Source organism: Carassius auratus, chromosome 13, assembly GCF_003368295.1.
Source record: "Carassius auratus strain Wakin chromosome 13, ASM336829v1, whole genome shotgun sequence".
NCBI lineage: Eukaryota > Metazoa > Chordata > Actinopteri > Cypriniformes > Cyprinidae > Carassius > Carassius auratus.
The window spans coordinates 5,470,514-5,494,387 of record NC_039255.1 but is presented as its reverse complement, the minus strand read 5'-3'; the positions used below and the strand labels follow the sequence as shown (position 1 = coordinate 5,494,387).

The 23,874-nt window shown below is 34.7% G+C and overlaps 1 protein-coding gene across 2 annotated transcripts; it reads left to right on the top strand.

The window, feature by feature from the left end:
* The first annotated feature begins 2,971 nt into the window (after nucleotides 1–2,971).
* LOC113112415 (zinc finger FYVE domain-containing protein 21-like) lies at nucleotides 2,972–11,569 on the top strand. Of its 2 annotated transcripts, XM_026277964.1 has the most exons (9): nucleotides 2,972–3,165; nucleotides 4,458–4,508; nucleotides 6,670–6,838; nucleotides 7,810–7,885; nucleotides 7,969–8,060; nucleotides 9,471–9,521; nucleotides 9,730–9,780; nucleotides 10,133–10,263; nucleotides 10,865–11,569. In XM_026277964.1, exons 1-9 carry the CDS (start codon nucleotides 3,040–3,042, stop codon nucleotides 10,898–10,900), a joined length of 783 nt encoding a protein of 260 aa, XP_026133749.1. In that variant the 5' UTR covers nucleotides 2,972–3,039; the 3' UTR covers nucleotides 10,901–11,569. The 2 variants fall into 2 exon arrangements, with proteins under 2 accessions (XP_026133749.1, XP_026133750.1); XM_026277965.1 differs by lacking the exons at nucleotides 9,471–9,521; nucleotides 9,730–9,780 and having other exon boundaries at nucleotides 2,978–3,165.
* The last annotated feature ends 12,305 nt before the right edge of the window (nucleotides 11,570–23,874 follow it).

Here is a 23,874-nt window from a genome sequence, read left to right as displayed (position 1 = left end):
TTGCCCTCTACATGCTCCTTTTTTTGAGAACCTTTGAAATAAGAAAATGTTGTCATGCCCAATATGCTTTTTTGACATATGCAGATGCTTTGGAGGGCATATTCTCTGGGTTATATTTCCATGATAAAACATCAGAAAATGTTCTTATGCAGGATTTTGTTAGAGAGTGAATTACTCTTGCCCTCTACATGCTCCTTTTTTTGAGAACCTTTGAAACAAGAAAATGATGCCATGCCTAATATGCTTTTTTGGTCATAAAGTTGCTATTGAGAGCATTTTCTCTGTGTCATAATTCCGTAATAAAATATCAGAAAATGTTCTAATGCAGGATCTCGTTAGAAAGTGAATTACTCTTGCCCTCTACATGCTCCTTTTTTTGAGAACCTTTGAAATAAGAAAATGTTGTCATGCCCAATATGCTTTTTTGACATATGCAGATGCTTTGGAGGGCATATTCTCTGGGTTATATTTCCATGATAAAACATCAGAAAATGTTCTTATGCAGGATTTTGTTAGAGAGTGAATTACTCTTGCCCTCTACATGCTCCTTTTTTTGAGAACCTTTGAAACAAGAAAATGATGCCATGCCTAATATGCTTTTTCGCATATACAGTTGCTTTGGAGGTAATATTCTCTGGGTTATAATTCCATAATATAACATCAGAAAATGTTCTAATGCAGGATTTTGTTAGAGAATGAATTACTCTTGCTCTCTACATGCTCAGTTTTTTGAGAACCTTTGAAACAAGAAAATTATGCCATGCCAAATATGCTTTGTCGCATATACTGTTGCTTTGGAAGGCATTTTCTCTGGATCGTATTTCCATAATAAAACATCAGAAAATGTTCTAATGCAGGATCTTGTTACAGACAGAATTACTCTTGCCCTCTACGTACTCCTTTTTTTGAGAACCTTTGAAACAAGAAAATTATGACATGCCAAATATGCTTTTTCGTCTCATAAAGTTTCTATTGAGAGCATATTCTCTGGGTCATATTTCCATAATAAAACATCAGAAAATGTTCTAATGCAGGATCTCGTTAGAGAGTGAATTACTCTTGCCCTCTACATGCTCCTTTTTTGAGAACCTTTGAAACAAGAAAATGTTGTCGTGCCCAATATGCTTTTTCGGCCATAATGTTGCTATTGAGAGCATTTTCTCTGTGTCATATTTTCGTAATAAAACATCAGAAAATCGTCTAATGTAGGATTTCATTAGAGAGTGAATTACTCTTTCCCTTTACATGGTCCCTTTTTTGAGAACCTTTAAAACACAAAAATGATGACATGCCAATTATGCTTTTTTGGCATATACAGATGCCTTGGAGGTCATATTCTCTGGGTTATATTTCCATAATAAAACATCTGAAGATGGTCTAATGCAGGATTTCATTAGAGAGTGAATTACTCTTGCCCTCTACGTGCTCCTTTTTTTGAGAACCTTTGAAACAAGAAAATTATGACATGCCCAATATGCTTTTTCGGCCATAAAGTTGCTATTGAGAGCATTTTCTCTGTGTCATATTTTCGTAATAAAACATCAGAAAATGTTCTAATGCAGGATCTCATTAGAGAGTGAATTACTCTTGCCCTCTACGTGCTCCTTTTCTTGAGAACCTTTGAAACAAGAAAATTATGACATGCCCAATATGCTTTCATATTTCCGTAATAAAACATCAGAAAATGTTCTAATGCAGGATCTCATTAGAGAGTGAATTACTCTTGCCCTCTACGTGCTCCTTTTTTTTGAGAACCTTTGAAACAAAAAAATTATGACATGCCAAATATGCTTTTTCGCCCATGAAGTTGCTTTTGAGGGCCTTTTCTCTGGGTCATATTTCCATAATAAAACATCAGAAAATGTTCTAATGCAGGATCTCGTTAGAGAGTGAATTACTCTTGCCCTCTACATGCTCCTTTTTTGAGAACCTTTGAAACACAAAAATGATGACATGCCAAATATGCTTTTTCGGCCTATAAAGTTGTTTTTGAGGGCATTTTCTCTGGGTCATATTTCTATAATAAAACATCAGAAAATGTTCTAATGCAGGATCTCGTTAGAGAGTGAATTACTCTTGCCCTCTACATGCTCCTTTTTTTGAGAACCTTTGAAACAAGAAAATGATGCCATGCCTAATATGCTTTTTCGGCCCATAAATTCGCTATTGAGAGCATTTTCTCTGGGTCATATTTCCATAATAAAACATCAGAAAATGTTCTAATGCAGGATTTCGTTAGAGAGTGAATTACTCTTGCCCTCTACATGCTCATTTGTTTGAGAACCTTTCAAAAAAAAAATTATGACATGCCCAATATGCTTTTTCGTCAAATACAGATGCTTTGGAGGGCATTTTTTGTCTGGGTTATATTTCCATAATAAAAAATCAGAAGATGGTCTAATAAAGGATTTCGTTAGAGAGTGAATTACTCTTGCCCTGTAGGTAATCCTTTTTTTGAGAACCTTTGAAATAAAAAAATGACATGCCCAATATGCTTTGTCGGAATACAGTTGAGTAGGGCACGTTTCTTCAACAGCACATCAGAAATTGCAGTAATACAAGATTTTGTGTGACAGTTAAATAATGTATGTTTATTTAATCTTTTACAGTAATGGATACATTTTAATAAAGATTACATAAGAGCTGCAAACAATATTATCTTGTTTTATTCATACAGGGTATGTTGAAAAAGACATTGAGTAAGGCATGGCGTTTAAATAAAAAAAAGAACTTGCATTCGCAAGTCACGTGCATTATGTATTGAAACATACAATACATTTTTACATAACTTTATATTTTTACCGTTCATTGTTAACTGCTGTCTGAAGCAAGCCAGTTTTGAGCAACTGTCCCTTTAAAAAATACAACCAATAGCACTGACAGGGAAGGATTAACAACCACTAGACATTTTTAAGGTGGAATGGATAGTTCGGCGAATAAGGAGCTGGCGAATAAAGAGCTGGAGTCAGCCTCGTGACTTGTAGTCCTGCTGATGTCTGTACTGTTCTTCTCAGCAGCTGCGCACTCATAAACACAAACATGTCCGCGGTGCCTGACGGTAAAAAGCTGGTCCGGAGCCCGAGCGGACTCCGCATGGTACCGGAGAACGGTGCTTTCACCAGTCCGTTTTCCCTGGATGAGCCGCAGTGGGTTCCGGACAAAGAGGTAATGAATTTCGATCAGATTGTGGTTATGATTCAGATGATGCTCTGGTTGGTTTGTCTCTATCTTTGGGCGTTGTTTGTTCAAGGCAACAAGAGCCAGTGGGAAATATTTTGTAAGTTTCTTAGATGGTGTCACAAATAAAAAAAGATAGCAAGACTTGGGGCTTTTGAACGGATTTGATCTCAGATTCATGTAAGTTAAATTCATGTTTTTGTGTGTGTATAATAGCGAACGTCTCGTCTACGACTTTGGGTAACTGTGAACTCTTCATATGGGTAACGTTAAAAGATTGATATTTGGGGCATTCGTCATAAAAATAAATGTTTATCCAATGCTTCTGCATGGCGGCAAAGCGACTGTCAAATATAAGGTCACGCCTACTTATTAATAATATTGGGAGAATGCATAAATCCTACATAGTTCATCGAAAAAACAATATTTTGTCATTTACTAGCCCTCATGTCGTTCCAAACATGTATGAGTTTCTTTCTCCTGTTGAACACAAAAGAAGAGATTTTGAAGAATGTTGGTGACAGTTGTTGATAGCCATGGATACTATGGAAGTCAATGGCTACCAGACACGGTACAATCTTCACATACTTTTATTTTTCTTCAAATAAAAATTTGTAGTGGTGTGATTAAACAAAGATTAAGTAAAGAAAAAAAAAATCCCTATGGGAAAATAATTGCACAACCAGCCGCTGTAAATGTGCACGTGCACTGTTTCACTCATTTCTGAAACATACCAAGTTTTACCATGCTTTACTTGGTTGTGATTGAAGTTGAATGGGTTAAGTAAGCAATTTACTACACAAATGTCATTTCATGTTTAAGTCTTGTTGCATTGCATTGTGTATTATAATGTTTATTCTGGTGTGGTATCTTGCCTCACAGATTTCTATTGTAAGTGCACTACTGTAAACTATAAAATGAGTAAAAACTTTGACTTTGTTCTTTGTTGGAGGAGCAAAAAGCTGTACTATGTTATGTAAGCATGTTAATCAGTTATTAAGCTCATGATATGTTTGCAAAAATATGTATTGCATACGTAGACTTTAAAATGCGGTCAGACCTGAAGCGTTTTATTCTACTTCTGCTTGTACTGCTGTTAAGCCCAGATATGTGGCCTAAATTCAGTTAAAGTCTCTGGGAGGATTTTCCACAACTATCTTATCAAATGTAATTGACTTGTGCAACATACAAAGTTCTGAATATGTTTGATATTTCTTCTATTTGTGTTATAAAGAGCATTTAAAGAATTTAGGTTATTTTTCACTATAATCTTTCTTTAGTGCCCCAGATGTATGCAGTGTGACACTAAGTTTGACTTCATCACCAGGAAGGTAAGCACATGGACCCGTCATGTGTCAGGAGTAATTTCAAGTGACAAGTCGCAAATGGCTTTTGTTGCTCATAAGTGCCTTTCCTACATCTGGATGTCCTAGATTTATTGATGTTTTTTGTCTGTATCTTTTGAAAATCTGATTACAAATGGAATATACTGATTGAAAAATAGTATTTGACAATTTGAACTGAAAAAATCTATCTACTATCCATCTGGATAGATAGATAATATATACTTATATATATCCCTGTATGTGGGTGTACCTCATTTTTGGTAATTGCCACATTTCATCAATCTTCATTCAGATTTGTCACATACCTACAATAAAAAAATAATCAGTTGACTACCTGCTTTTTTGCTTTAATCTGGGTGTATGTATGAATGACCCTTTATGATTGTCTTCCTTAAACTTGAACAGTTTCATTTCTTTCTTTTTAAGTGTCTATGTTTCTAGTTTTGCAATAATATGCTGTTGCAAGTTTTCCTTCCTGTATCCTTTTTTCTCCTTTTTTGCTTCCTCCTTCTTCCTGCCTTTGTTGTATGTCTGAATCTTTGAATCTTTTTGGTTACATGAAAGTGTTCTGTGTTAGAGCTTACAATTCTATACAATTCTGTCTAAATAAATAAAATAATAGTAATATATTCACATGCATCAAATTGTAAACTCATCTTTCCTCAAAGATAACACTTTAGACATATTACAGATGCATCTAAAAAAAATAATATCATGGAAAAGGTTTTTTTTGTGTAATTTAATAATAATAATAATAATAATAAGCAAACTTCTTTATATTCTAGATTCATTGCACACAAACTGAAATATTGTACTGGGTACCCCTTGGACTAGTTTAGAGCATGCAACCATAATTATGGGAAAGACTACTGACTTGACAGTTGTTCAGAAGACAATCATCAACTCCCACAAGGAGGGTAAGCTTCAGAAGGTCAATGCTGAAAGGGCTGGCTGTTCACAGAGTGCTGTATCAAAATATATTCACAGAAAGTTGACTGGAAGGAAAAAGTGTAGTAGGAAAAGGTGCACAAGCAACAACCAAAGTCCTCATTTCAGATGAAAGTAAATTTAGCATTTCATTTGGAAATCGAGGTCTGGAGTCTGGAGGAAAACTGGAGAGTCACAGAATCCAAGCTGCCCCAACCAAGAATTGAGTGGATAATTAGACCTTCTTTGGAGATCTTGAACATTTATGTTTTGTAAATCTTTTATATATATAATTTTTTTTTAATTGATTGATTGATCTTTGAGAAAATATTCAAATATTTTGATATACTGAATTTAAAATTTTCCTAAGCTGTAAGTCATAATCATCAGAATAAAAACAAACAAACAACAAAACACTTGAAATATTTAAGTTTGTGTGCAGTGAATCTAGAATATGAGTTAAATTACTGAATTACTGAATTAAATAACAAAAAATAAAAAAACTTTTCCATGATATTCTATTTTTTAGAGTTGCAACTGTAAGTAATATAAAAAAAAAACTGTCTGCTTAATATCTGCTAACACTTTATTTTGACGGTTCCCCAACAGAAATTATACTGACTATAAATAACTTTGCAAGTATGTGTTAACTTATTCTACCAGCCCTGAGCTCTACAAATACTCTAAAGAGAGCTAGTTGACATGTAGCTGCAAAGTTACTTGTAGTTAGTGGAAGGTCTAAAGTGGATTATTGAAATTATCTTGAATTTTGATTCTGGTTTTATCACTTATTTATAACTGGTAAAGGGGTAGTTCACCCAAAAATGAAAGTTCTGTCATCATTTACTCACCCTCATGTTTTTCCAATCGTTTATGAGTTTCTTTCTTCTGTTAAGCGAAAAAAAAGAAGATATTTTGAAAAATGTTGGTAACCAAACAGTTGACGGTAGCCATTGACTTACAAAGTTTTTTTTTTTTTTTTTTCATACTATATAAGTCAATGGATACTAGCAGCTGTTAGGTTGCCACTTTTCTTCAACATATCTTCTTTTGTGCTCGAAAGCAACTGAAACACATTTGGAACAACATGAGGGAGAGTAAATGTCCATTTTTGGAAGGACTATCCCTTTAATTTGGCCATGCTATGTTTTACTCTTTTGTTGCTGTTTGATGGAATTCTGATGGATTTAATGCTTTGTGTTTCTTCTGTGTACGGCAGCATCACTGTCGGCGCTGCGGTCGCTGTTTCTGTGATAAATGCTGCAGTCAGAAGGTGGCTCTTCCCAGGATGTGTTTTGTGGATCCGGTGAGGCAGTGTTCGGAGTGCAGCCTCATCTCACAGAAAGAGGTGGAGTTTTACGACAAACAGCTTAAAGTGCTCACTGCCGGTGGGTTGAACGAATGCACACTGGGATGCTTTTAACTTGAAACCACTTTTCTTTTGCAGGCTCACTGAAGTTTATGATGTCACTAAGTACAGGCCAGGGAAAGCATATGCATGTTATGCAACTCATCCAGTAGCTAACTTCAGTGTACACTGACTTAATAAGTAATCCTTTACCTGAGACTCATCTTAACTGCTGCTTGAAACAGAATATAGTCACTGTGTTTGCTTGAGTGTGTATGGAAAATGTTGTTCTGGTGAAATCTGATAAAATACAAAGACTGATCTATGATCACAACTAGGAATGCACAATATTTCAAAACAATGTATGATCACTTTTTTAAGATTTAAGAGGCTTGGCTCATAAGGAATGTTTCACTAGTCGGTAATAACTTATTTATTTATTTAAAGGAATTCTTACCTTTTTCAGCAGATGCACAATATATTCATCAAAACACTGAAGACTGCAGTAATTGCTGCTGAAAACCCAGCTTTTCAATCACAAGAATAAATAATATTTTGAAAATATATTCTAAGATAATACTGCTCTTTTAAATTGTATTAACATTTCACAGTATTTCTGTTTTTACTGTATTTTTGTTAAAAAATAATTGCAGCCTTGGTGAGCAGAAGACACTTCTTTCAAAAACGTTTTATATTCTTATTGACCACAAGCCTTTGAATAGTAGTACAGTATATATCATCCAGATGTGTGCGTCTTCATCTGGATGTAATAGATTTTTGGGGTTGGATTCTTCTGCCTCATAATGGAAGTCTGAACAGTCTTTTGTGACTCTGAAAACATTGATGTTTGAAGATGTGTATTAATGCAGTGTAACCAAATTGATTGACTACTTAGAATTTGGTGCTTTAAACATTCATGAGCTCTTTTATTTATGTGGAAAACGTTGTCAAATACATTAATAAGTCTTTCCACTCACAAACTTTATAGCCTTTTACAACCTTGCATTGTAGGAGGAACTTTCCTGGTCAAAGTGGATTCCTCAGAGAAATCAGAGACCATGGTCTGCCGTTTGTCCAATAATCAAAGGTAGAACCCACAAATTCACTTCTTTAAATGTGATCTATTCTGTCTTGAATCTCTCTCTCTCTTTTTTTTTTTTTTGCTCTCAGATATCTCTTTCTTGATGGCGAGAGTCATTTTGAGGTGGAGCTGTCTCGCATTTCCACTATGCAGGTGTTGACTGAGAGCTCAACCCCGGGAGGTGAGGCTTTATGTGGACAAACGTTTCACAGCAATACACACATTGATTTTTAAGACTGTTCTCTGGACACTAGCCAAATATAATAGAAAACAGGACCAAAAACTTGTTAGTGATTTTAGCACATTTGCTAGCATTGCATACACTCTGATTGACGCTTTTATCCTAAGTGACTTGAAACACTAAAGTCCTTTTTTAACTTTTAAACTCAAAAGTTTGAGGTCGGTACATTTGTTAGAATATTTTGAACGAATCACCTTTCTCACCAGGGCAGCATTTGTGTAATTAAATGCATGCAAAACAGTAATATTGTGTTATATTATTACAGTCTAAAATAACTGTTTTCTGTTTGAATGTGTTTTAAAATGTTGAAATTCTAATATGCTGATTGGATGCCTTAAAAAAACAACATTTGTGATTATTAGAAATGTTGAAAACAGTTGTGCTGCTTAATATTTTTGTGGAAACCATTAAATTAAAATTATTCAATTATAAAGCACTGCTGCTAAACAATAAGTTCAGGTAGACTTACTACTAGTTGTCTTCAATAATTTAGTTAGTTGCTATTGGACCGCTAGTTGACCGTCATGACCAAACTTGAATTAGTGAGTGCTATGTTTGTCTGGTAATCACATGCCCCACGTTTATAGAGTATCAACAGTCTTCTTATTTGATTGTGATAAATTACTTCTAATGGGCATCTTTTCTGGATGGATCCCAGAAGCTCATAACTTCCTGTAATACTAATCAATAAAGACTTTTACTGCCACCTCTCTTATTTCAGAAGAAGTGAGGGTTCAGCATGAATCCTACATGGGGTTTGTTTTTAAATATGAATTCACGCAAGTATGATTATGAACTGAGAATAATTCTGTTAATAAAATGAGACAATATGGCCTGATCTGATACTGATGATAGGATATAGAGAGTTTTCTTGGAAAGCTTCACAATGTATCTTCAAATAATCACATGACTATACAAATGCTTTGTCAGTTTCTGCATTAACTGAACGCTGATGTCTATTAACATTGAGTGAACTTAACTCTATACATCTGAAACATACACACTATAAAGTGTCCCCTGTAGATTTTTGGACACGTAAAATGTCTGAATGTCACTGCATTACATATATCAGATAAACAATTTTTTTGCAATGACTTTAAAACTCACTGGGGATTTTTAATGTGTTTATGAAGTCAGTTCATCTTAAGTTCACACATAAATGCCACTTATTTAGATTCATGCAAAAGCATTAAGTGTGACTTGACTGACTTCAAAAACTTTTTGAGGCCAATTTATATACATCTTATTATGCATACATACACTTGAACATACTTTTTCTGTTTGTTTATATTTCTTTCCTTTTAACGTTCTCTTCTTTTCTTTAATTTCCTTGTTCTCTTCTGCATGAAGAGAAAGATATATGCTCGTACATGAGCTTGCTGGAGAGTCAAATATCTGAAGGTCAGCGTCCCTCTATCTCTCTCTCTCTTATTTCTTCTTCTTCATCGTGTAAAATATGTGCCATTTAGTTTGATTTCCTTGTTGTTCCCTTCAATTTATGTACATCTTCTTATGATGCATACATACACTTGAACAGACTTTTTCTGTTTATGTCTCTTTCCTTTTTAATGTTATTGTCTTCAATTTCCTTGTTCTCTTCTGCATTAAGAGAAAGATGTATGCTCGTACACGAGCTTGCTGGACAGTCAAATATCTGAAGGTCAGCGTCCCTCTATCTCTCTTTTATATCTTCTCCTTCCTCATCTAAAATTTGTGCCATTGTTTTCCTTGTTGTTCCCTTCACATGATGAGAGTAACCTCGCATGCACTCATTTCCTGTGACATGGCTGGAAGTAATAGTGTCAAAGCAAGGCAGTCTAATGAACGGCTGCTTGTGCATGTTTATGGTGTTCAAGACATCAAGTTATTCATGGTTTCCCCATCATTTATGTTTGCTGGAGATATTACAGTTGCACTTCAGCACCATGTTACTGTCGTATTATGTGAATGACATCTGTTAAACACAAATCTTTTGTGTGCAAACCCACCTCTGATCTTTGACCTGTTTTCAGGAGGATCTCTTCGAGCCAGTGGCATGGTGCTTCAGTACAAGCCACCAGGATCTCTGAACCTTCAGGAGCTCCACATGGAAACTGCTGATGACAAGCGCGTCGCGTCTGCCTGGCTCACAGCCATGCACAAAGTAGGTGTGCGTGAAAGATTGCACTGTAAAAATGAGGTATAAAAGAGGTCAAATAATATATTCATGTACCAATTCTGAAATGAGTGATGGGTTTTTTTCACTGAGAAATGATCATTTCAAACTTACCCATTCTTAATTTTTAACTGAAATCTAAATCGGAGATGCTTGTGATATAATTGCAGTAATCACATTTATTATATAATCAAGTTTAATTTTACATTTCTAGCAAAATCAGTGTTTGAATATATTCTAAATGTTACATGTAATTACATAAATAGGTCTCTAATTAAATAAATTGCCTTAAGTCCCTTTAAGGCAAGTCAGCTTCAGGTATATTCTATTTAAAAAGGAAGAAATCTCCAAAACTACCGTATTTTTCAGACTATAAGTCGCACCTGAGTATAAGTCGCATCAGTCCAAAAATACGTCATGATGAGGAAAAAAACATATATAAGTTGCACTGGACTATAAGTCGCATTTATTTAGAAACAAGAGAAAACGTAATGTTAATCTGCACTTTTTTTCCCCTTGATAATCACCTAGTGAGTTTTATTTTTACTGTTTTATATAATATAATGTTTTCCATGCCATTTGTCTCTAGGCTGCCAAACTGTTGTATGAGTCAAAGGACCAGTGAAATGACACAGTTCTGGAGACAGAACAAGACGGAGGGGAGAGAGAGATTAAAACCAAGTATTATGTGTTATTCAGTCTTACATGTACTCTAAGATGCTTGTATGATTTCTATTCAATCTTTTGCTTCTACTCTCTGTTGAGACAGATTAACTTTCGACCTCTCTGTCTGTGCTAGGAGGGAGGACCAAGTTTTCCGACGATTCTCGTGCAATATGGACATGTATGATAATATATAAACACCATTTAACAGATGCTTTAAGTGTAGTCTCACGTATCAAAGTTTTGTAAACTAAATATATTTTGTCAGATATTCTTATTTTAACACAAAAGCCTGAGTATGTACTTTTTACTGCCCGAGTATTTGCAATGTGTAGTTGGTTTTCTTTCTAAACATATTTGAAACACTTTTGCGATTGTTTTTCCTACACTACAGAATGATGTTTCAGGTCTTCATTTGTTAGTAACGTGTTTGCGTCTGCAGAGCAAGATTCTCCTTTTTTTAGACAACGGAAATTAGCGCGGCCAGATTGCCTGGACTGGAGTCATATTAAACTTTGTTCTAGGTCATCAGGTTTTGTTTGTTAATTTTCAGTTTTTAATGTACACCAAATAAACATCTTCAGTCCACGACTGACCAATTTCTATCTGTATTAATTTACTTGAGAACATTTTTCAGGTCGTGACTTTTTTTTATTATTATTTAAGTACTGGGCTAAGAGTTCATAGAATACATTAGAAAATGATCTTGTATATTACAGTATTCATGCATTCTTGAAATAAATATGCATATTTTGCATGCATACATACATTTATTTAAATTATATTAAAATAGAAATATTTTCACTTGATCTCAGACCTTTGGAATTCAAATGTATGTAAATTTAAATTAAATTAAATCAGGCTTTTTGGTATACATTGATGACACGATGGCCACCCTGATAGACACTTATACAACTTAAGTATTTTTAAACACACATACATATACTGTATATATATAATTCCTTTTATTAAGAGTGAAGAATGACTCGCGGTTCCATTAATATCTGTTGATGCAGAAACACCTTTATTTTATTTTTTTGTATTTTTTTTTTGAAAAGGTTCACTCATCATTCTCAGAGGGCTGCAGAGGAATTACCTCCACGCTCTCATGAAGGACTGCTGCTGCCCTCTTGTGTCCTGTACACAACAGACCAGAAACTGAAGCTTTATGAAAACGAACACTCTACATACAACCAAACCAACTCCTTCAACGTTCATGCATTATCATGTTCATATATTAGGTGAAGAGTATTTTTTTAGCCACCTATCAACAACTTAAATATATTTTAAACCTAACTTAAACACATATCATAACCTTGACTGTGAAACTGTTTTTTTTTTAAATAAACAAAAAACAATCTGCAAATCAGCATATATACAATGATTTCTGAAGGAACATGTAACTGAAGACTGAAGTAATGATGCTAAAAATACAGCTTTAATCACAGGAATAAATTACATTAGAAAATATATTTGCATAGAAAACTGTTGTTCCTCAAAAATAATGTATTTATGACTGAAGAAAGAAAGACATGAACTGTAAATTTGAGTTCTGACAGTGAATGAGCTGGGCTCATTTGTTACTGAATGAATCTGTCTTTGTGAACAAATCATTTGAGTCAATGATTCAGTGGCCCAAATCACTAGCTTCATTTCTAAACGAATCAGCCGAGTCAATGGATCCCAATCAATAGCTTTAGTATCATATTTATCCTTGACGGGCTTAAACCTAGGTGCTATCTCAAAAACACACTCTGCATAAATGGTAATTATTGCTTCCAAAAAAATAAATAAATAAAAATACGGCCCTCAACCTTTAAAGAGTTTGACACCTGTGTACAGCACTTCTAACACTAATGCAGATATTGAAAACGTGGAAGAGGACTTGCTAAATAAAGTAATTTGGTTGTCATAAAATAACAAATGGTACACCATATTATGGACAGTTATGTTCTATGGAACTCTAAACCTTTTTAACCAAATTAAATCCACTTGGTTTCAGCCTAATTAAAAAAAACAAAAAACAATGGTAAATTAATTGTCCTACTAAACTAAACTTTTTGTTCGCTTGTTATTGCACCAGCGAGGCTGAAGTTTTAATGTTTGAGGTTTGTGTTGATGCTGGTTTGTTAATCACTTTCTCATCATCCCTCACGTCTGATCTTATCGAGTTTGTCTACATGCTCACAGCAGTAAATAATTGATTGTGGGTCAGCCGTCAGCAGGTTATCACAGCAAGCGTATGATGTTGGAGGTGTATAATAGCATGTTTAGTAAAGCTGTAGGTGTGGAAAACATTCAGAATGAGGACGAGAGGTTTCTCTCTAAAGTATAAGGGGACTTGAGCAAAATCCAATCATTTTTCACTAACTTCCAGACATGGTGTGAGAGAGGAGGAGTGCAGATAAGATTTCAGTAAGTGTGTGGAATGGATTTAAGGGGCAACGATGGTGTTAACTTTATTAGCAATGTTGCAGCAGGATTTGAAAAAACATGAGGCTAATTCTATTGTGCAGCATTCTTTTTTAAAATAAAGTTTTCCTCTCCATCAATCAGTATAATAAATTATGCAATGGAACTGAAATTTGAATTTGTGCAAAGCCTGATTAACATGGTCTCTCCAGATTTGAAAAATATTTTTCAAAGAGCATCTCTTAGTTCATAGTTTTTTTCCCCCTCCCACTACAAATGATAGTCAGCATAACAATATTTCTGTTTTGCACATTTTTTTTTAAATATTTAAATATTCACATTTAATTAAATAACTATTTTATAAATTTCAAATAAATTATTTTTATTTTTTAAAGTGTTTTTTATTATTATTTTTTTCAAACATTTTCTATCTTGACAAAAATATAATTTTGTATGTAAAAGTTTGCAAATATTTAAATATGTACATAACTGTATGCAGTATACAAAAAAGCACACTCAGTGGAATACTGTATCTCACAATGCCATGCACTCCATTTGACCTACCATTTCCAGTATACTGTATTATATTTCCAGTATATAATAAAATAATACTAATTTCAGAATTTTTTAAACATCTCTTTTGGACTTATGTATCAGACTGTTCATATATATATATATATATATATATATATATATATATATATATATATATATATATATATATATATATATATATATATATTAAATCCCAAAACATTTATTTAAATGGTAACTGATAACTGATTACATTCACATAACATTATAAGGTAATGTGTCACTGAATTACTGCAGAAAACTGTGTAGTGAGCTAGTATTCTATTTGCAAACATAGGCAATAATATTAGCACTGCCATCTGTGTTCAGTGAAATAGGAATTTTTAAGACCTGCCTCTTATCTCTGGATCATATTGAAATGACATTCGCTTTAGTAAAAAAAGAAAAAAAAAGAAAATCCAGCTGTAATGGAAAATAGTTTTTTGAATGAACAGTAGAGGAGAGTCAGGTTCCATGAAATCCAGCATTGTGCAGCGTGCACTCTGTCTCTCTGCTGCCCTCTTGAGGAACATAGCTTCATATAAAATCACAAACGCAGTTTGTATGATCGTAAATCTTTAAAGCTGCATTTTGAAGATGCAATTAATTATCGCCACTGCTTTTTTCCTGTATCTTTCTCTTTCTGTATATTCCCCCACTATCCTATCCTACAAAGACACACACTCACCATTTAATAATAGGCTAATATTTATTCGTTTATTTATTTATTAACATATTCTGGTCATTCATATGTATCGCTTCATTTCTGTTTTAGGTCCAGATCTATTATGTTTCAAAATTTATTTTGTGGATTTTAAACAAAACTGATTATAATATTTATATTTTTCATCTGGCACCTCGACCAGATTATTTAATGTTTTCTTCATATCAAAAGCAGACCTTTCTTTTGCAGAACTTCAACTTGTCATTTTTGTCCTTCTCCTACTCATTACCCTTTACCTCTCTCTATCAGTCTCTGGCCTAGGTGCCTGGATTCTTCCTCTCTCTATGGCTGTTTGTTCCTCAAGGGATCTTATCAGAAAACACTTTGTTATAGGTAGTGCCTGTGCCTGTGATCTCTCATATCCTTGGCACTGCTGTGGAAACGGCCTCTACTTTCATCAGCTTCATGTCAACCACACACACACACACACACACACACACACACACACACACACACACACACACACAATATAGTTTAAACTAGCACTCTATTAATATAATCACAATACAGCTTTCCATTACAGCAAAGACAAAAAGTTCACTGATTTGTTTTATCTACCTATTAGCAAAGTCCTTTTTACAAAGAGCAGAACTACAATTTCCCCCTAGTTTTCTGAGTTTAGAAAAACAATGTATATATTACACCATACCATCTCAAAGATCACATAGTTTCTGTAATGTGTTCTGTATTGCTGATTATTTTTATTTTTTATTTTCTATTTATTTTATTTGCTTTAAATGTAATTGTGCTGCTTTACTTGATATTGTGTTATCTAATTAAAGTTTTGCACATTTTAAAATGTGACTTATGTGGCTCCAAATATTTTTGGGCTTGGCTGTGTACTCAATCTATCCACTAAACAGCTTTCCCCCTTATTACTTTAAACACAACCAGTCCACTTTTCATCCCTAATCTGGCTTTGTGCAGCTACTGCAGCATTGTTCATAGATATAATTCCTTGAGAGAAATAAATGAAATTGATGGTGATGGCTGTTCCACACCTCTCATTTTGATGTATATTGCCCCAGCTTCAAATAAGCGCCTGGGCGATGTTTTATCTCCTGGAAATGTTCCATAATTTATCATTATCAGATCCAATTATGGGCAGCAAAGCACAATGCAATATCTCTCTTCCTAAACTAGAACAAATAAACACCCCCATCAACCCATATTCTCTTCCCGGCTCTATATTTTCTTCTTCACCTCCCTCTCTGCAGCTCTTTTGCTCTCTAGCACTGATTAATAAATGTAATTAAATTAAGGCATGAAACACATTCATAATAGGAGTCTAGCTGTAATTACCACAAACAGTATTCAATCTGTGTGCAATAAAGTAGAACCCATGAAGACTTAATTAGACCCCAGTGTTTACAAGCAAAGGCCCGCCCACTCAGTCACACGAGAATTTCTTGAGTTTTGGTAATAATAGAAACAAAATGAGATGCAAGGAATTATTCATTAGAGATTAATGTTAGGGACTGTTTACTGTGAACTAAATCATAAGGTATTTCTCAATCAGAGATGGCCGTATTATTATGAGATACCAGCACTACCATTGGAGAAAGTTTAATATTTAATTTGTGTGCCTTGATTACAGCACTGACGTCATTACATTTCTGTCGGAGTTGTGTGACAGTCAGTCACTGTTCGCTGATATCATAGAAATGAATGAGAAGTATCTGAATAGTCAAAAAATTGTCTATTGCTTCTCTTATAAAACTGCTATTTTTGGTGTAAACTCCAAAAAAGAAAAAAAAAAAGAAAAAATAGATCAATTCAGACAACACTTTTAAAGGGAAACATGTTGAAGATTTGCAGATAGTTTGTAGTTTCATTAAATCATAAGCTGTTTTCACAAAGAAGCAGTTTGTTCAGCGTAGTGAGCTTCTCCTTCATTGGTATCCAGTAATAAACAGCCTTTGGTCTCCGTCCCTGCAGCGTTACACTTTTTTAGCTAACCTTGGAAGTTTGCCTTTGGCTGCATCCTACAGGTGTAGTCTTTGTATCCTCGAAACACCAAAAAATATTTGCACACATTCCATTTTACTAAAAATAATTAGTATAAAATGTGATAAATGAATAATGTCAAAATGTCAAAAAAATACTTGTTGCCACCTATTAGTTTAACCATGACTTAAGAGTTGATGAAAATCCACCATCACTAATGCAGATATGAATTGGACAAGCATTTTTTTCTAGCAGTTGACTTTTTTTTATAAATAATAAATGAATAAGCATCAAACTTTACTTGCAACTGCTTGCCAAAATTCTTAAAACGATTATTTGGCAGTAACTTTGTCAATTTGGACAAACCAGTGACAAGATCTTATTACAGTTTGTAGCAGTTTTCAAAATACCAGTCATTAAAACACCAGAGGGTTGTAACGCTGTGGAATAAATTGGAGCTGGAGGAGGGTTAGGGGATTGCTCTGAGAGGAACTTAATTGCATCACATTGGCATGTGGTTCACCAATCACGAAAACAGAAAGATCACAGGATGCAGCCTTTTCTGCTAACACAACCTTCCCCTGTCTCAGATAAGGACTGTGATTTGTGTTTAGGGGTTCATATCAGTCTGCTGCAGTAAAAATTTGATCTTAAATCAGTGGAAAACTGTAAAGTTAAATGCACTTTGCCAGCTGATGTATATATATATATATATATATATATATATATATATATATATATATATATATATATATATATATATATATATATATATATATATATATATACATATATATATATATATATATATATATACATATATATATATACATCAGCAAAAAAAAAAATATATATATATATATTTTTTTTTAAAGCACTATATAAGTAAAGGTGACTTGACTTGACTAGTATGTGAAGAATATAGTTCTTTGGTCTTCATTTTGTTCCAAACATTTTTAAATCATGCAATAAGAAATCATAGTGACTGAGCCTGAACAACTTAAAAACAATATATAAAAGAGACATTATACGTATATATGACCTGTGTTTTTTACTCATACAACTGATTTGTGAGGAACCCAAAATCACTGTAAATCTTCAGTTTTCTTCTTGTATATTAAAATCTTTCTAATCTCATTCTCCGTTCTGCATATTTGAATGGCTACAATGTAGTGTGCTAGATGTTATGTCAAAAGTGTCACAACACGTCAGCAATCAAGTTTCCTTGTATTCCTCTCAAAAAACTACCATATTACTTGCAGTACACTCTCAGGGAAAAAAAGGTACAAAAGCTGTCACTGGGGCGATACCTTTTAAAAAGGTACACTTTTGTACCTTTTAGCTAAGATGCACACTTTAGGTACTAATATGAACCTTTAAGGAACGAGTGACAGCTTTTGTACCTTTTTTTCTGAGAGTGTATAATCATATGGACTGCCTTTATGGCCCTTTTTTTATGGTGTTTTTTTTTTTGGTCCTTTATGCAGCTCGCCACCTTTGATTTGTATTACAAATGTATGCTTCACAAGGATCCCATGTTTCTTGTCTTAATAGTTTTACTGAGGTTTATTTTCATCCAGATTTAGCAGAATAGCACAATGCTGGAGATAAATGCATGGCTTGAGATGCAGGAGCGAGTGGTTTAATTTTGTGCAAGGTGTTCCGGTATGACTCCATTTGTTTTGGTTGTTCAATAAGTCTGCTGGAACTGAAAAGTATCGGGTTAGACAATCTGCAGAATTACTTTTGTAAAGTTTTCTGAGTGTGGGACAGGACTAAGAGATTGTGTCACCTATAGGTGCTGCTTGCCTCTGAATTCAGGGGTTTTGGAGGTTGGACTGATATGTTGGAGATATTTTAAAAGTTAAAGACCTCTGCTACTTTTCCCAAATTCTCTCTGAGTTTGTTCTTTCTCCTTTACTTTCTCTCTCTCTCCCCTAACATATATATTTCATGTTCAGTTATTCTGAAAGAAGTTTACAGAAGATAGAGTACACCAGCATAGATACAGCGAAATAAAGTTGAAGTGTGAGTTCTGCCCAAAGTTAAATGAATACATAAATAATAAAAAACTGATTTGTCTAACATAGTTGCATAGTTACAGTAGGCTGTAACTGCAGAATACGGAGTCCTGTGATTTTCATTATCTTCTGGATGTGGTGTCCAACACCTGTCTTTTTAACAAACAGACATTATCTCTGTGGTGAAGATGCTTTTCAAAGATGTTTATCATTTATTACGTGCGCTTACTGATTATAATGATCCTGATAGGAGTGATTGTTCCCTCTCTTAATGGGTCTCCCCTGTTGTTTTTCATCTTCTCCTGACTGTTCGTTCATTGTGAATTTACTGCAGCTTCACCAAACAGCAAATCACCTCTTCTTTATGCCTTGGTCTGCATTTACACAGGTTGCAGGACTGATTCATACAGTGGTAAAGTGATATGGTCCTAGAGCGTTTATCCTCTCTTAGAGTAATGCTAAATCAGAGCGATTATTTTCTACTGTTTGCAGTTGCGAGATATACATTCATAACTTCTTGTAAATAGGGTTTATGTATGAATCTCATATATGTAACAGTTCAACCCAAAATAAAAGGAAATATATATGTATATATATACTTAACAAAAAGTATGATGCTGTTTGTAAATATTTAGTCTCTTAAATGTTCAGAAGGAACGATGATCAATACTGGATTATAAATGTTCTTTGCAGTAAAGTTAGTGCAGTAAAGTTCTTTGCAGCTCTCTTCCATTTCACTTACGTTATTCTGTGTCAGAACAATAGTGTGAAGAAATGTGGCTTTCGTTCAGTTTTCCACCCTCCTGTCCTCAAATCTATTTCACAGCTTCATCTCAGAGTGACAGCAGAATGCTGAAATGAAGGCGTCTGATCGATTGCCTATGAGACGCTCATGGTAAATAACAGCCGCTTAAAACGCCACTGACAGGAACCTGTTTAAAAAGCTATTAGACTTGTTTCCAACTCTTTCTGAAATAATACAATAAAGAAGAGAATGTGTAATGAAATAAGAGCTCTGTAATCCAATTGCGCTGTAGATCCAATCACATTTATAAAGTCAACGGAGGTTCAGTAGATTCACAAAGCCTCTCTCTCGCTCTCTTTTCCCTCTTCGAACTCTCCTTTTAATCTCCCTGAGTGATTCCAGAACCTTCTATAGCACACAATCCTCTGTGAGGAGGAACATGGTACTTTCTGACCCTTCAATCCCTTGCTATTTCTGTGTCCCGAGGGCTCAATATATCCTAATAGATGTTGTGCTTGCACTGAATTACAGGCAATATCACTGCAACTTTTCTTCATTTTGACCTCCAATTACATCAGTTCTAACCAGTGTTGGGCAGTAACGGGTTATGTTCAGTTCAGTTCAGTTTTATTGTCATATGCATATTCGTACAGAGTACCACAGCAATGAAATGCAATGTGCCTCAGCACTCTCTCAGCACCAGTCAATAATAAGATAGAATAGAATAAAATAAACTAAAAAAAAAAAAAAAAAAAAAAAAAACATACGCTCAAACCTCAGCCCTCCTTCCTCTTACACTATCGTTCAGTAGCCTTACGGCCTGTGGATAAAAACTGTCCCTAAAACGTGACGTACGTGTTGGGATGCTTTGCCAACGTCTCCCTGATGGGAGTTGGGAGAAGAGGCTATGTGCCGGATGACTAACATCCTGTATAATTCTCAGTGCCTTCCCAGTGCTGCGTTTCCAATAAATATCCTGTAGTGATTCCAGTGGAACCCCAATAATTTTTGATGCGGTTTTAACCACCTTCGTCAGAAGATTCAATTCACTTGAAGTAGCCCTTCCAAACCACACTGTAATATTACCTGTCAGTATACTTTATACTTTACTACTTTAATACTCACTCTAAAAATGGCTGGGTTAAAAATAACCCAATTGGCAACCCAGCACTGGGTAAATATTGGACAGAACACGTGCTGGGTTAAAGTAACCCAGCATGCTGGTTTACACATTTTAACCCAGCATGCTGGGTTATTTAGAAAACCCAAGTTAGAGTCATTTTTACCATTTGAGGGTTTGCATTTTTATGATTCTGGGTTATTCTTGCTGGGTTATTCTCATAATTTCACTTTTGCTTAACAAAGCAATCATGGATTAATAAATAATGAAGAATACAGGTTATTTAGACTGTAAAAAAATATTTTTAATGCCATCTGATATTCAAAAATGTGTACCAATGACAACATGGAATTTTCCCTTTTTTTGTTTCCAGCAAATGCAAAAAAAAAATAAATAAATAAATAAAAATCACAGAATTACAGTTGCAATAAATAAGAAAATTATTTCTAAATGACCTGTCTAGCTGTTTAACTATTACATTTTGACATGTTTAGCTATTTAAATACACAGTGAAATGACATTGACAATTAACATTCTTTAAATTTAAATGTAAAATAATTTAAAGATGTCCTTAAATTTATATCAAGTATATAAAGACTCCTATAGATGTGCACTGCCTAGGGTAGTTCAACATATATAGTTCACCCAAAAATGAAAATTCAAAGATCTACTGTACACCTGAGAGCAGTGTACTCTGCTTTAGAGCCTGTCAACGGAAGGACAATTTTCAAAAGGAATTGCAAATTATGTTTTCAATTGCGTTTTCCACATGACAAATTGTGACAAAATCCAAACACAATTGCAAATCTTGAACAAAAACACTTTCAGAAACAACGAACAAAAATTACCTTTTCAGTTTTCATGAATGCACAGTGACTGCCAAATTTCAAATGGAAAAGCAAAGTCCGTTTGCAGCTGTATTTTCCATTTATTATGAGTAATAAGCCTCTCATATTGATCAAATACTGCATCATAGCAGCTTTACAGTATTAAATAGGAAAATAGTTTGTAATAATGCAAAGGGACAACAGTAAACACTCAGTTTTCAGTTAAAGTCAGTTCATCATTGATTCAGTGATGTATCGTCCCTCTGTGCGATCAAGTCGATGATATGGCTTGATATTAATTGTCCCCAACTAAGGAAAACCAAGGAACCAAAACTCCATCGGTGACAGAATGGAGAAAAAAACCTTGGGAGAAACCAGGCTCAGTTGGGGGGCCAGTTCTCCTCTGACCAGACGAAACCAGTAGTTCAATTCCAGGCTGCAGCAAAGTCAGATTATGCAGAAGAATCATCTGTTTCCTGTGGTCTTGTCCTGGTGCTCCTCTGAGACAAGGTCTTTACAGGGGATCTGTATCTGGGGCTCTAGTTGTCCTGGTCTCCGCTGTCTTTCAGGGATGTAGAGGTCCTTTCTAGGTGCTGATCTACCATCTGGTCTGGATACGTACTGGATACGGGTGGCTACGGTGACCTCGGAATAAGAGAGAAACAGACTAATGTTAGCATAGATGCAACATAAGAACGAGTACATGAGGTGTTACTAATTACCATGTCTGTTTTTTCACTGTGTTGCACGTTACCTGCCAAAACTCAAAGGGAATCGCAATTACTTTAGCAATTTACTTTAGCCTCACATGGAAAACTGTCAATTTTTGCCAGAGGTGGGACCATACTATGGAGAGTGTTTGTATTGGGAGGTGATGTCACTCAAGGACAATTGTGCCAAATGCTTTGAACAATGGAGGTTAAGGCACTACTAAAGGCTGCTGCCACTCCGAGAGATGTGTGTTAAAGAAGAGAGAGTGCAACCCGGATCTCCCTATATTCTTGGCACCTCACACAATAAATAATTCTGTCATTTTTATCCCAAATGCAACTACTATCCCCTGCTAACAGTTAGAGCCACATGGTACTATTGGTCAATATTCACCATTAACCAAATGCTTTTCACCTGAGGTATAAAATATAGGGTAAGATGCAAATAGGTAAATAAGAGTAGAACTGCAATGTTGTTTTGCTGATGTGCATCAGAGTGCAAACAGTGAGAGATTTGGGGTAAAAACTACAGAATATATCCCAATAAAAAACATGCCCCATAGTATAGTCCCACGCTTGACACAAATTGACAGCTTTCTGTGTAAAGCATCTGTAATTTAAATGCTTTTCAATTGCGTTTGGACTATGTCACAATGTATGCGTCCACATGTGGAAAAATGCAATTAAATATACAATTTGCAATTTATTTGGAAAATAGTCCAGAATATCCTTACCTGTCCATTGATTATGATCAATTCCTGAGAGATCTGCTGGCATTTTTAAATCGCCACGACAATTGGATGGGGTTTTGTGGACTCTGCTTGGTTAAGGAATTCCATGTTTGTTCCAACCTTTAAAATAAAGTAAAAAAAAAAAAAAAAAAAATTGTTATATCTAAGCAGAATATGATATAGTGATTGGCTGAAAGGTGTGCTTTGAAACTGTCTAATCAATGGGATGTTCCAGTTATTATAAATCACAGTTTTATGTTAATATGCTGGTTATATCAAACACACACAGTCACTGGCACAGATAAGGGAGATCACACTGAATGCGCGCACACAGACATTTCTATGACAAGTCACGCAGGTACTGGGTTACTCCGCAGCTTTAAAACAGTCCATATATAAACACTTATAGGTGTACCAAAGTGATAAGGACAAGTCAAAAACACGAGCTGGGAAATTGGTATATGATGTTTACGCTGCTAAATTAGGTACATTCTGAACACAAAGTTAGCTTTAACTATAGCACGAAATACAAATATATGTGCGTTTAAGTTACGTGAGGGTTAACGTTAGTTGATTATAACAGACAAGCAATTATGTAAAATGTATAATAAACACGAACTTACCGTTAGACGCATCAGTAAGACTGCACTCGACGAGTTATTCTCTCACAAATGTATCCATGTGCTTTTCTGACAGGAAAAAAACACATTTTGAATTATAATTTGTATGTAAAAAGACTTTATAAACCACAAAAGCATCAAAACACCTCACTAACGCGGCCTAAGTTAATCACTGTGCGTGCGAGCACTTTGAAATGCCCCGAGACGTCGATTCTTTTCCGGGAAATTTGTTCGAGAATTACTGAACCGGTTTATTTGAACTAGATCGTCGGTTCTTTTAGACCTGCAGTCCGACTATATTGTACGTAATTTGTATGATTTACATGTGGATATGGACAACTGCAGGCGTTTACATTAGAGCAGAAAGTCGTATTCACTTTTTGAACTCATTTGACTCACTTAAATGTTAAATTCGCTTTTCAGTGTCAGAAACAACTTTTTCCTCTATTTTCACAGGTATTCGCATATTTCAGCCATCCGTCACTGTCTGAAACTTAATAAAACTA